Below are 13,125 nucleotides of genomic sequence, written 5' to 3'. Positions count from 1 at the left end.
AATCATAATAGTGGCATTTACTTTTATGAATCATTCCTGTTCAGCTTTAAGTGTAGATAAGAACCTTAGTGCATTGTTTTTAATTTCAAGGATTTTCAAGACAATTTCAAAGAGATATAAATTTTAGTCATCATTTGCCAGACTACTGTGTACTGTATGTATTGTAAAAAAATTCAGTTTGTTTTTAAATCTTTTTCAGGACACACTATTGTGGAGGAAGTTTAAATTAACTGTTGTGGAATTTCATGATGAAAATCAACGAACCTAGTGACTAGTGCTTTCACATTTAACAGCGACAGTGCTTTATATTTTCACAGTTTCTCATAGACAGTGTGATTAGTTCAGATTCACTTGATGATTTGGAGTTAATCAAGGGAGACAATTTTAACGTGGCAGATGAAGAGTTGTCTTCCTTAGATAATAGACTTAGCAGGGCATTGACTTACGGCAGTTTTCCAGATTGGTGTCATTGCTTGGATCAGATTCTGAAAACGGTAAGGGGATGAAATTGCGATATATTGAATTTGCAATGTATTGTAATACTGATACATTGAAACTGTAATGTAGTATAGCTGTAGTAAAAACTTCATTGTATAGATAATTTTAAACTGCTATGAAGTAAGTTTTACTAGAATGTTTAAAAGTTTTATTTAAGTGAAATTGTAACATAGCAAGTTGTGTTTCAGTGAAGCTGTACTGTTTTGTAGCATTTTGTATTATATTACAGTGCAATACAGCATCCTACAATACAGCATTATTGTATAACTGCTTCCTACATTACATTGCATTGCAATACAGCATCCTTCAATACAGCATTATTGTAAAACTGCTTTCTATAATACCGCATTATTTTTTAACTGCTTCCTACATTACATTGCATTGCAAAACAGCATCCTTCAATATAGCATTAATGTAAAACTGATTCCTACATAACATTGCCTTGCAATACAGCATCCTACAATACAGTATTATTGTAAAACTGTTTCCTTCATTACATTGCATTGCAATACAGAATCCTTTAATACAGCATCATTGTATAACTGCTTCCTACATTACATTGCATTGCAATACAGCATCCTTCAATATAGAATTATTGTAAAACTGCTTCCTAGATTACATTGCCTTGCAATACAGCATCCTACAATACAGTATTATTGTATAACTGCTTCCTTCATTACATTGCATTGCAATGCAGCATCCTTCTATACAGCATCATTGTATAACTGCTTCCTACATTACAGTACATTGCAATACAGAATCCTTTAATACAGCATCATTGTATAACTGCTTCCTACATTACATTGCATTGCAATACAGCATCCTACAATACAGCATTATTGTAAAACTGCTTCCTAGATTACATTGCATTGCAATATAGCATCCTACAATACAGCATTATTGTAAAACTGCTTCCTACATTACAGTACATTGCAATACAGCATCCAATAAAACAGCATTAAATTTTGCTACAGTTTAAATAAAGATAAACAGTAGTAAACAGAAAATGATTTTCTGTTTGAAATGAGGTTTTATTTCATACATACAAAATGTTAAGTAAAAACATTATGCATCTAATTTCTCATGAGCTATTTATAACTGTTTACCTGGATAAGTGTCATAGATATTTATATAGAAATTATGTCATATTAATTGTATCATGTGACTGGTTTAATATAAGTAGGTGTACTGAGTCATTTTCATCTCTAACTTGTCCCCATGAAAAAAGCAACAACAACAAAAACAAAGAAAATAAAGGAGCAAAAAGCATCTTATATCTAACAGAACCCTTCATTGATCATGAATTATGAGGGGAAAATTATTTTTATTGAATTATAAGACATTATGATAATTTTTTTTATAAAAACCTCATATTTATATAATTATGTAAACTGTGATATATTGTAGAAAGCTAGAGATGGCAGTGGCAGCCTAATTAATGCAACCTGTGCTGTACCTGCCCTCACTTTTTTTTGTCCCGCAGTAAATGGGTATAGCTTTTTGGAAAATTAGTTACTGACAAGAATCTTGGCAAGGGGCATTTGTGTATACCAAAAATATGATTTTGAACTTTTGTTAATCAACAATGGACATTGACAGGACATGTAATAATTGAGTCTGTCTTAATTTTATCATCAAACCTCACCTTAAACATCACATTTAGACTTTAATTAAACATGAGTAATGTGACATATTAAGATAATATCCCTGAAAACCTTCTCTTAGTTTCAGTTTTAAATCATATGATTGTTTTTTCATACTAGGTGAATTAATTCAATTCAAGTTAAACTTATTAAATTATTTGAAAAATGTAAAAATAGGTAATTTGGAAATGATATAGTGAAAAAAGTAGCAAAAGGTATGCTACGCTTGATATAGGTGTGTAGTATGTTGTTGTAAATACATGATACATGTAACCTTATAGCACAAGGCTTGGTTAAGTTAGAGATTTGTGTTATTTTTGTTCTTGTTTTTTCCCTTTAAGTAGAAAAGTATGTATTAAAAGAGTGATTTTGTTTTTACCTAGGCTACAGTTGTTTATAGAACTCAAATCTTTTTATTATATGTGTGAACGTTTGCATACACTGTAGTTAAGATAAAGGAAAAAAAGGAATAAGTTTTTTTTATTCTTAATAAATCTTTGTTCAGTTTGTTTTATTTAACATTTACCATGCTAATTATCTTAAACAGACTTTTCCATTTTACAATTTGGACAAAACCATTTTCATGTATTATTTTTTGGGAAAATAAAGAAAAATGTATAAACTGAAAAGCGAGCAGTGCAGACCATGATCAGACTGCAAGGATTTGCCAGCTGATCTTGGTCTCTACTGGTTGCATGGGTAGATTTATGAATATCTTATTCTTACTTGAATTTTGCAGATTTATTTTAAAATGAATTATAGTTATGGGAACTTAAAACAATTGGTTAATATTTTGATATCAAGAGTCGTCAACAAGTATTACAGTGGAAGTAAGATTTCAACACAATACAGTTTGTAAGAAATCAAAGATGAATGAAATAAAAGTTGAAAAACATATTCATAATCAAATATTGATTATAGCTTATTTCTCAAAAGTGATTTATTGGAAATATATTGTAATTCCTATATGTGAAATATGATCTGTATTAATATACAATTGACATAATATCTTCTATTCAATCATTCATATTCTGTATTTAATCAGTCATATAGTTGTATGTTACTGTGAATATTCATATATTTGCACTATCTTATCTTGTCACAGATACTCCACCACCCAGAGAATCTCTTCTGCATTTTACTGCCAGACTGGGTCTTGCCAAAGTAGCAACATTTCTTCTCCGTAAACCGGGCAGCAAGCAGTGTCTCAAGTTACACAATAAGAACGGACAGTTACCAAAAGATGTTGCCATAGAGAATGGATTTGATGGTCTAGCAGAATTACTTTCTGAGTATGTTTTTCTTTATTTTCTAGGCATAATTTAAGTATACTTAAAAAAAACTTTCTGCTAATCTTGAATCAGAGTGCTTTACCTGTTTTTTTTAGCTCGCACTGGCAAACACAGTGCTCAGATTTAAACAGGGTTAGTAGTTTGTTGCTTATTGTTTTTCACAGTTCTTGTAATCAACATCTTCTCCTTAACCACTTGGTAGATTTTTACCAAACTTTACACTGTAGGTTTAAACCCCATCAAGGACTTTGGATTCTTTCATGTTAGGAAGCTATCCAGCTTGCTTACAGAACGTCTTTGGTTCAACTCACGTGCCCTCTCATGCCTGAAATAGTGCAGGTTTTCTTCCACCAGTAAAGCTGGAAGGTTGTCATAAGACCTCTGCTGTGTTGGTTTGATGTAAAACCCAACAAACAATCAATAAAGTACAAACCCTTGGTAGCCTCCAACAAACAAATGATACAAATAGTCCAAGTCTTATACACAAGTAGGTCACAAGAGCTTGAAATAGTGTTGGTTTAAACATATTTATTCAAGTTCAATTGCGAAACAAGTTCTTGCAACTTATACTAATCTGTTTAGAGTACGCTTCCTGGAACCAACCAGTACTGGTGTCATACGAAGAAACATGGTAGTGACCCCAAAAGGGCTTGAACCCATGATCCCTGGGAAGAGAGGCAGACAGCTTAACCACTAGGCCACGGCTCCCCTTAAAATAGTCTTAAAAAGATGAAATTTTAAATGGAGTTCCTTACACTAGATCTGTTGGTATACAAATTACAGTTATGTTGGTATGATTGAGAATCATGTAGCATGCTGTCCTACTGACAGCTCTTGTTTACAGATGTCTGCATTTTCTATTTGAAAGAATTTCTGAGACATATTTGCGTTTACTTTAATTATTTCAAAAAGGGGTTTGGTCTTCCTCCACAAGGAAAGTTGAAAAGTGGCTGTGTCTTGCTGTGACATAAAAAACACAATAAAAAATAAAATCAATAAAAAATAATAATGATATCATGCTTTCAGTTGACCATTGCTATTTCTATTTTTAGATACAATATACACAGTTTAATGCCAGTAGGACGTTGGTTGGTAACAGATGAAGGTGTTATACAGACACAAGATACCGGTGATGTGACCTTGACCTCAAATATTGATACTCATAAAAGAACTATTGGTAATTATCATGCTCTTGATCATTTTTCTTCAGAGAGTGCTGGTTTCCATGGCTGATTAGTTATTTCACGGCGTCTCAACGCCGTGATATTGTGATGGGTAGTTTTCGGTAGCATGGGCAAAAGTCACGTGACAAAATGCCTTTCGATTTCTACAGCCGACATTTTATTGTTTTTACGCAATCATTGTGCAGCCCATTTCTGTGAAAAGTTACATAGCAACAGTTTTTTTTTCAAAACCATATAGAATCTTAACAGTATTTGTATCAACACACGAAATATCAGCGTTTTATATTAACACATTTCCGGACATCCTTTCGACATGCTTGAGAAATTCGCCTTGAATGGATTATGTATGGTGGCTGATTTACGCCATCCGTATATATTCGCGTATTCGCCTCAAAATGCGAACACACGAAGGGACGACATATTTTGACTAATGTGTTTTCATGTCGGATCTATGTCTCTCTCAGAGTGAATCTTTTCACGTGTAAAATGTCTTTGAACATTACATTCCTAAGTTTCTATATTTGCAATTAAGAACTTAAATTGTCTTCTTTTTTTTTTTAATAATTTCATTTTTTTTTGCGCAATTCTCTAAAATGAGATTTGGTTTTTCTATATGCGTTTCACAATAAACATTCACCATACCAGGTTGTAAAATAACTTAATTTGGTCCTTAACCCTTTCCCCCCATGAGCATATTGTGAAAAATGGCCGTTTTCACTGAAAAGCCTCCTGTTACAAGTTCAAACTGCTATGAAACTATGAAAAATGCTTCAATACTAATCAAACTTGGCACAAATGTTGACTGGACTATTGCCTTTGTAACGACATGCTCAGTTTTAAATTTCCCATTACCATGGCAACGAGGGGACATCTCAAAATTGCCAAAAATCACTATTTTGCCTCGATTTTTTCCATCAAAATTTATTTCAAAGTGCTGCAACTTCTCAAGGGATTGAGATAGAGTTAAAGGCTTTTCAGCGTTGGTTACACGTTACCTTATGATCGACCCGGGGTCATTTTTAGCCTCTGACAAATCCAAAATTTTCTTGGCGATGAGGGGGACTCCGCGTTGTTTCGCGTATACATGAGGTAAAGGGTTAAATCAGTTTTTACCACAACATCAAACTTCATTCAGAATTCATGTCTCGTTATTGTGAGCAAAATTCTGAGTTTCCTTTAGATATGAGCAAGAAAATGTTTTATTATCCTCCGCCGAAAAGACGGTGGGGGATATAGAATTAGTCTCCATCCGTCCGTCTGTCCTTCCGTCCGCTCCTCTACATTTTTGTCCGGAGCATGTCTCAAAAAGTATCAATTTGAAACTTCATAGGTGGAGGTATCAACTTGAAACTTCATTGGTGGATAAATCATATTTAGGAAAAGTGCACTGCACAAGAATAATAACTCTACGCTGCATATTTTTTTCATTATTGCCCTTTGTTATTCTTCAAACTCAATCTTTGTCCACAGCATAACTCGAAAAGCCTTTGAGATATCAACATGAAACTTCATAGTTGGATAGATCTCACTCAGGAGGTGTGCAATGTGATAACTCTAACATTCCTAAATTTTGAGTTATTGCCCTTTGTTAATTTTCATGCTTAATTTTTCACCTGGGTGGAGCATTAATTAACTGAAAAAACAAACTTTAAGATGTCAATGTAATCTTCATAGGTAGATAGATCTTTTTGAGGATGAATGTTGTGCGAAAGAATGATAACTCTACCCTTTATAATTTTTGAGTTATTGTCATTTGTTATTTTTATACTTTTTGTGCGGAGAATATCTAAAAAAGTGTTAGAGGTAACAACTTGAAACTTCATAGGTTGATAGCTCTTTTTGATGAGAAGTGCAGCACACTAGAATGATAACTAACCGCGCATTATTTTTCAGTTATTGCCCTTTGTTATTTTTTATACTTAATTTTGTCCAGGGTGTAACTACAAAAGCCTTTGAGATATGTACATGAACCTTCAAAGGTGGATAGATCTCACTCAGGAGGTATGCAGTGCAAAAGAGTGATAACTCTATCCTTCATAATTTTTAGTTATTGCCCGTTGTTATTTTTCATACTAAGTTTTTCACCTGAGTGGAGCATATCTCTGAAAAAGTCTTTGAAATGTCAACATGAAACTTCATACGTGGATAGATCTTTTTGAGGAGGAACGTTTATGCGCAAGAATGATAACTCTATCTTTTATAATGTTTGAGTTATCGCCATTTGTTATTTTTCAAACTTTTGACATCTTGAAACTTCATAGGTGGATAGATCTTATTGGGGAGCATTGCAGCACACTAGAATGATAACCTACCGTGCATTGTTTTTTCAGTTATTGCACTTTGTTATTTTCATACTTTATTTTTGTCCAGGGTATAACTACAAAAGCATTTGAGAGCATATCATTCTCTGAAAAAGTCTTTGAAATGTCAACATGAAACTTTATAGGTGGATAGATCTTATTGGGGAGGAGTGTTTTGCGCAAGAATGATACCCTTTATATTTTGTTAGTTATTGCCATTTGTTATTTTTCATACTTTTTGTCCGCAGCTTATCTCAAAAAGGTGTTAGAGGTATCAATTTGAAACTTATTAGGTGGATAGATCTCATTGAGATTCAGGCAATTCAACACAATGCTATTTGAAGATACCTTATCAATATATTTAACTGTTTTTGTTGTTGTTTTTTTGTGTTGGGGTTGGTTTTTTTTTTGTTTTTCGCCGTGACAATCATATTGCTGCATTTCCCAGCAATTTTTTACTTGTCTTAATTGATTCAAATCACTTGCCTAAAATCACTGCTGGTCCAGATCCTTCCAGTGACTTTTGATTCTTTCAATTGTGGAAGTTTGATTAAGGAAGGTTGGTGGTACTACTTAGGTGCCCACTTATGCTGAAACCTGATATTTTCCTGCGTCAGTGAAATTTTGACATTGTCTCTCAACCGAGAGCTTTTATAAGTTGATTTCTAATCTTCGTTCAAATTCCACCAAACTCTTTGCTATAGATGTATGGGTTGTTTCATATTATTCTAGTTGGTTTGACAACAATATTTATGTTGATAAAAAAGATAGTTTGCTGGTTATCATTATTATGTTCTTTACAATTCACTCAACATGATAAGAAACAATGTCTTTTAACTTAAATTAACAGGTAGTAAATAAAATAAATTTAACAGATTAACAAGTATGGGCATGTGGTCTAATGAAACCAATGGTTTACTAGAAATGTATTTGTTGCGGTTCAATACCAAGTCTCTCCAACTAAATTTACTATACAAGTTGATCGACTTGAGGATATTTTTAGAGAACTTGTAACTTTAAGAACAGAAACTGATTGTTTCTGTTAAGCATACTCTTATAACATAAAAGGATCAATAGGTTTTAAGAAGACATTCTGGAGCATGTCAAGGGCTAAACCTAAGATACATATAAAGTGTGCCACAAGAAAAATACTTAGAAATAGTTAATAGATTATTTTTTATTCATTTATTAAAAAGTTCAAACTACATGTAGTTATCCACTTTTCTTAATTTTGCCAAAGACTTATATGAAGAAAAAAAAACCTGTTGTTTTTTTTCCCAAAAGTCTTTTACATAAAATCACATGTTATTAAGTTATGAAATAGTAAAAACTTCCTGTTAGTGTAAATAGGTACTTTATGATAATATTTGTTTAAAAAAAACATCCCTTTAAATGAGTAGATCTATTAAATTGGTGGCATGCTGTTTTTTGTCAAGTTCTATTACATCTGAAATTAGAATGTAAGATTTTGTGATAATGTAATTTAATTCTCATTTTCATTTATCTTGGTAATTTAAAATTCACAAATTTATGTCTTCTTAAAACAGCTGCTTTGGCAAAGTTTGTTTTCATACAAAGTAGTATAGTAATGAAGTACTAAGTACAATTTTTGTGTCGCCTCTATGGAGTAGTGGCGACATATAGGGATCACTTCTCCGTCGTCTGTGTGTCTGTCCGTCCGTCTGTCTGTCTGTCCGTCACAAAACTTGTCCGGACTACTCCTCATAAACTACTGGTGCAATTTCATCCAAACTTTACAGGAATGATCAGTACCAAGTCTAGTTGTACATATTGTCAGCATTTTCCGGTTTAATGATTTTTATCAGAGTTATGGCCCTTTAATAATTTTTATTTTTAAAGTTTGTCCGGACTACTTCTCTTATACCACTAATGCAATTTCAATGAAACTTTACAGGATTGATCTGTAGCTCAAGTCCTTGCACATATTGCAGGGGTTTTCCGGTTGAATGAGTTTTGGCCGAGTTATGGCCCTTTGATAAAAAGGTGTTTTTTTCTGTGTGTTGCCAGATACACAAAAGCTTGTCCGGACTACTCCTCATAAACTACTGGTGCAATTTCATCCAAACTTTACAGGAATGATCAGTACCAAGTCTAGTTGTGCATATTGTCAGCATTTTCCGGTTCAATGATTTTTGTCAGAGCTATGGCCCTTTAGTAATTTTTATTTTTAAAGTTTGTCCGGACTACTTCTCTTATACCACTAATGCAATTTCAATGAAACTTTACAGGATTGATCTGTAGCTCAAGTCCTTGAGCATATTGCGTGGGTTTCTGGTTGAATGATTTTTGGCCGAGTTATGGCCCTTTGATAAAAAGGTGTTTTTTTCTGTGTGTTGCCAGATACACAAAAGCTTGTCCGGACTACTCCTCATAAACTACTGGTGCAATTTTGTCCAATCTTTACAGGAATGATCAGCACCAAGTCTAGTTGTGCACTGTCCGTCTGTCACAAAACTTGTCCCAACATGAAATTGGCCATCATGAGGCGACACATGTGATCACTGATCGCTCTTGTATTTATAAAACTAAAACTGAAAACTATTTGTTTGTTGTTACAGAGGAAGACATTATAGTGTTACAAGGTGTACAGAAACAACTAGAGAACGAAGATCATAGTATATCTAGACAGTGGCAAACTGACTGGCCAGCTGACCATTATAATTCTGGTAACATACCTGCTTGATTGTTTATTTGTTATCCCCCGCGGATGGAATCGGGAGGGGGATATAGTTTTGGCGTTGTCCATCCGTCCTTCCGTCCTTCCGTCCGTCCGTCCATCCGTCCGTCCGAATTTCGTTTCCGGAGTAGTTCTCTGCAACTAATGGCTGGAATTCAACGAAACTTTATGGGAATGTTGATCAGCATGTGAAGTTGTGCACCTAGGTATTTTCGTCTGGATATTTTTAGTATTTTTAGAGTTATTGCCCTTGACTTAATAAACGTCCGAATTTCGTTTCCGAGTAGTTCTCTGCAACTAATGGCTGGAATTCAACGAAACTTTATGGAATGTTGATCAGCATGTGAAGTTGTGCACCTAGGTATTTTGTCTGGATATTTTTAGTAATTTTTTAGAGTTATTGCCCTTGACTTAGTAAAACATCCGAAATTCGTTTCCGAAGTAGTTCTCTGCAACTAATGGCTGGAATTCAACGAAACTTTATGGGAATGTTGATCAGCATGTGAAGTTGTGCACCTGGGTATTTTCGTCTCTGGATATTTTAGTATTTTTAGAGTTATTGCCCTTGACCTTAGTAAAATTTTGTAATTTTCAACTTGTGTCGCATGTAATTCCCAAAAAGTTTTTGACCTAGAGTCATGAAACTTTACAGGAATGTTGATCAGTATGTGTAGTTGTGCACCTGGGTATTTTCGTCTGGATATTTTTACTATTTTTAGAGTTATTGCCCTTGACTTAGTAAAATTTTGTAATTTTCAACTTGTGTCGCATGTAATTCAAAAAGTATTTGACCTAGAGTCATGAAACTTTACAGGAATGTTGATCAGTATGTGTAGTTGTGCACCTGGGTATTTTCGTCTGGATATTTTTACTATTTTTAGAGTTATTGCCCTTGACTTAGTTTAAAATTTTGCAATTTTTCAACTTGTGTCGCATGTAACTCAAAAAAGTATTCGACCTTAAGTCATGATACTTTACAGGAATGTTGATCAGCATGTGTAGTTGTGCACCTGGGTATTTTCGTCTGGATTTATTTAGTATTTTTAGAGTTATTGCCCTTGACTTAGAAAATGTTTTGCAATTTTCAACATGTGTTTGCATGTAACTCAAAAAGGATTTGACATAGAGTCATTAAACATAATTGGAAAGTTGCCCTCAGCATATTTAGTTTGTTCTTAGGGTTTCGCTTGTGGATTTACCCCAGTATTTGTAAAGTTATTTCCTTGACTTAGTTAAAACTGTTTCGTTATGTTGTTATTTGATCCTTGAGTGCTTGAGTTAAAAATCGACCAACTTTACAGGAAAAATGATCAACATCACTAAATTTACAGGAATAATGATTCACCTCACTGTGCAGCTATGAACCTGGGACTTTGCATGTGGATTTTTTTCAGTTTGTTAGAGTTATTGCCCTTGAATTACAGTAGTTTAAATTTGCAATTTTCAACTTGGGGTTTGCTTGGGATATATTCAGTATTTGTAAAGTTCTTGCCCTTTACTTAGTAAAAAGATTTTAGTTTTCAAAAAATATTTGACCTAGAGTCATAAGATTGACAGAACAGTTGGCGCGGCGGGGGCACCTGTGTCCTATGGACACATTTCTAGTTTTTATTAAAGAAGAATTAAAATGATTTGTTACAATAACATTTAAAATATTTGAAAATTGTGAGATCCCTTCTTGGATGCTTTGAAAATGGCAATAAAGTCTGGAGATTAAGATGATTTTTTACATCTAGGTGAGCTATTGTGATCCCCCACCGCCCGTCATCGTTGCGTCGTCAGCAATTTCTTTAAAACAAAACATCTCCTCAGAAACAATATGACTGCACAGCAACCAACTTTATAGGAAATGATCCTAGGGTGGTCCCCTGCAAAAGTTGATCAAATGGTTCTGGTCTGTTGCATAAGTAGATCACAGGGCCAGAAAAGGAGTTTCAAAAATGCAAAATTAAAAAATCTTGTCTGAAAGTACAAGGCCTAGAGCTTTGATATTTGGTATATGACATAACCTATAGGTCCTCTACCAAAATTGTTCAAATTTTAGCCCTGGGGTCAAAATTGGCCCCACTCCAGGGGGTCATAGATTTACCTTATATGTATAAAGTGAAAACTTCTTTTTGTTTGAAGGTACAAGGCTTCAAGTTCAAAGAATATTACAGTTTATGCCATGATTAATATATAAATAAAGCCTTATGTCTTCAGTTGTTGTGTTAATAATAACCAGTACTCGGCGGGGGATATAAATTCAACGAATTTGCTTGTTAAAATTTAGAGCTGTATTGACTAATTATATGACTCTCTTTGTAAAATATTGTCTCAAAATAATTTAAATTGCATTTTTGTCTCTAACTAGGCAAAAAAATATTTCTTTTAGATTGGCATAGAATTGCTTCCGGTTGTTTAGTGTTATGGAGTAACATTACTGAAAAGAAAAATTCTACTAAGGGACATAATAAAAAAAGAATGAAATACAAATTCTGACCAAGTTGTTTCCCTTGTGTCCTGTTCATTTATTGAACAAAATGTCATGAATTTTGTTTTTATCCTTCTTAAGATTATCTTAAGTAAGTTATTATTTCTAAATTGAAGGTAATATATGTTACATATTTCTGGAATTATTTAAATGAATGGAAAAAACAACCCTGATTCCAGGAACGATGGTTAGGAAACTACCGCCTATATGACTGAAATACTGTTGGGAAAAGGGGTAAAATGAATCAAACAAACAAACAACCCTGATAATTTATGAAAATTTCAATAAGAATCTGAGAAGAGATAACTATATAGAAATTTTACAACTTTGGTTGACCTTTCAGACACAAAGGTCAATGATGAGGATACAGCAGATCAAAAATTTAAAACAATTTGTGAAAAAGTCCAAGAGCTTCCAAATGTATTAACTCTAGAAACGATCAATGATTACCGAGACTCAAATGACACATATACAGATCCAAATATAGATGATAACCATGGTAACGACAACGTTGATATGAACGAGGATTCTGATGTTGCAATGGAAACAGAAACTTTACCAAAGTTACATGTGTCAGAGGGGGAGGAAGACGATGAGAGGAATTATGGGTAAATTAATTACCTATATTTATTTTTGAAATGTCAAATTGCAGCTTACATGACACAGTCACAGTCAGCTAAACTAATTACTTACACACGCTGACCTCAGTAACTATAAGGTTATATAGGTATATAAGTAAAATCAGCCAAAATGTAACTAAACATACTGAACATACAGACCCTGATGGTGTATAGAAAAACAAAGGCATTTAAATCAAATCTACACATACTTAACTTACTTGATATGATGATATATTCAAAAATGGTTATGATGGTATAAAGAAAAAAAGAAAAACAAAGGCTTTCAAATCAAAACTGGGGCATCTATGGCCAAGTGGGTAAGGTCACTGACTTCATACACCTAACTGCTGTGGGTTTGAATTTCCATCAGGGACTATTGGATTCTTTAATATAAGGAAGCTATCCAGCCAGCTTATG

General features: G+C 33.6%; 1 protein-coding gene across 1 annotated transcript; it reads left to right on the top strand.

Moving 5' to 3' along the window:
- The first annotated feature begins 301 nt into the window (after positions 1-301).
- Positions 302-12,700, top strand: LOC132722505 (uncharacterized). The gene is made up of 5 exons (XM_060707015.1): positions 302-494; positions 3,247-3,433; positions 4,486-4,610; positions 9,497-9,604; positions 12,432-12,700. Exons 3-5 carry the CDS (start codon positions 4,505-4,507, stop codon positions 12,698-12,700), a joined length of 483 nt encoding a protein of 160 aa, XP_060562998.1. The 5' UTR covers positions 302-494; positions 3,247-3,433; positions 4,486-4,504.
- Positions 12,701-13,125: the final 425 nt, after the last annotated feature.

The sequence above is a fragment of the Ruditapes philippinarum genome, unplaced genomic scaffold, assembly GCF_026571515.1.
Source record: "Ruditapes philippinarum isolate M1 unplaced genomic scaffold, ASM2657151v2 ctg8372_1_1_1_1, whole genome shotgun sequence".
In the NCBI taxonomy this organism is placed as follows: Eukaryota; Metazoa; Mollusca; class Bivalvia; order Venerida; family Veneridae; genus Ruditapes; species Ruditapes philippinarum.
This window is presented reverse-complemented; position numbering and strand designations above follow the sequence as displayed.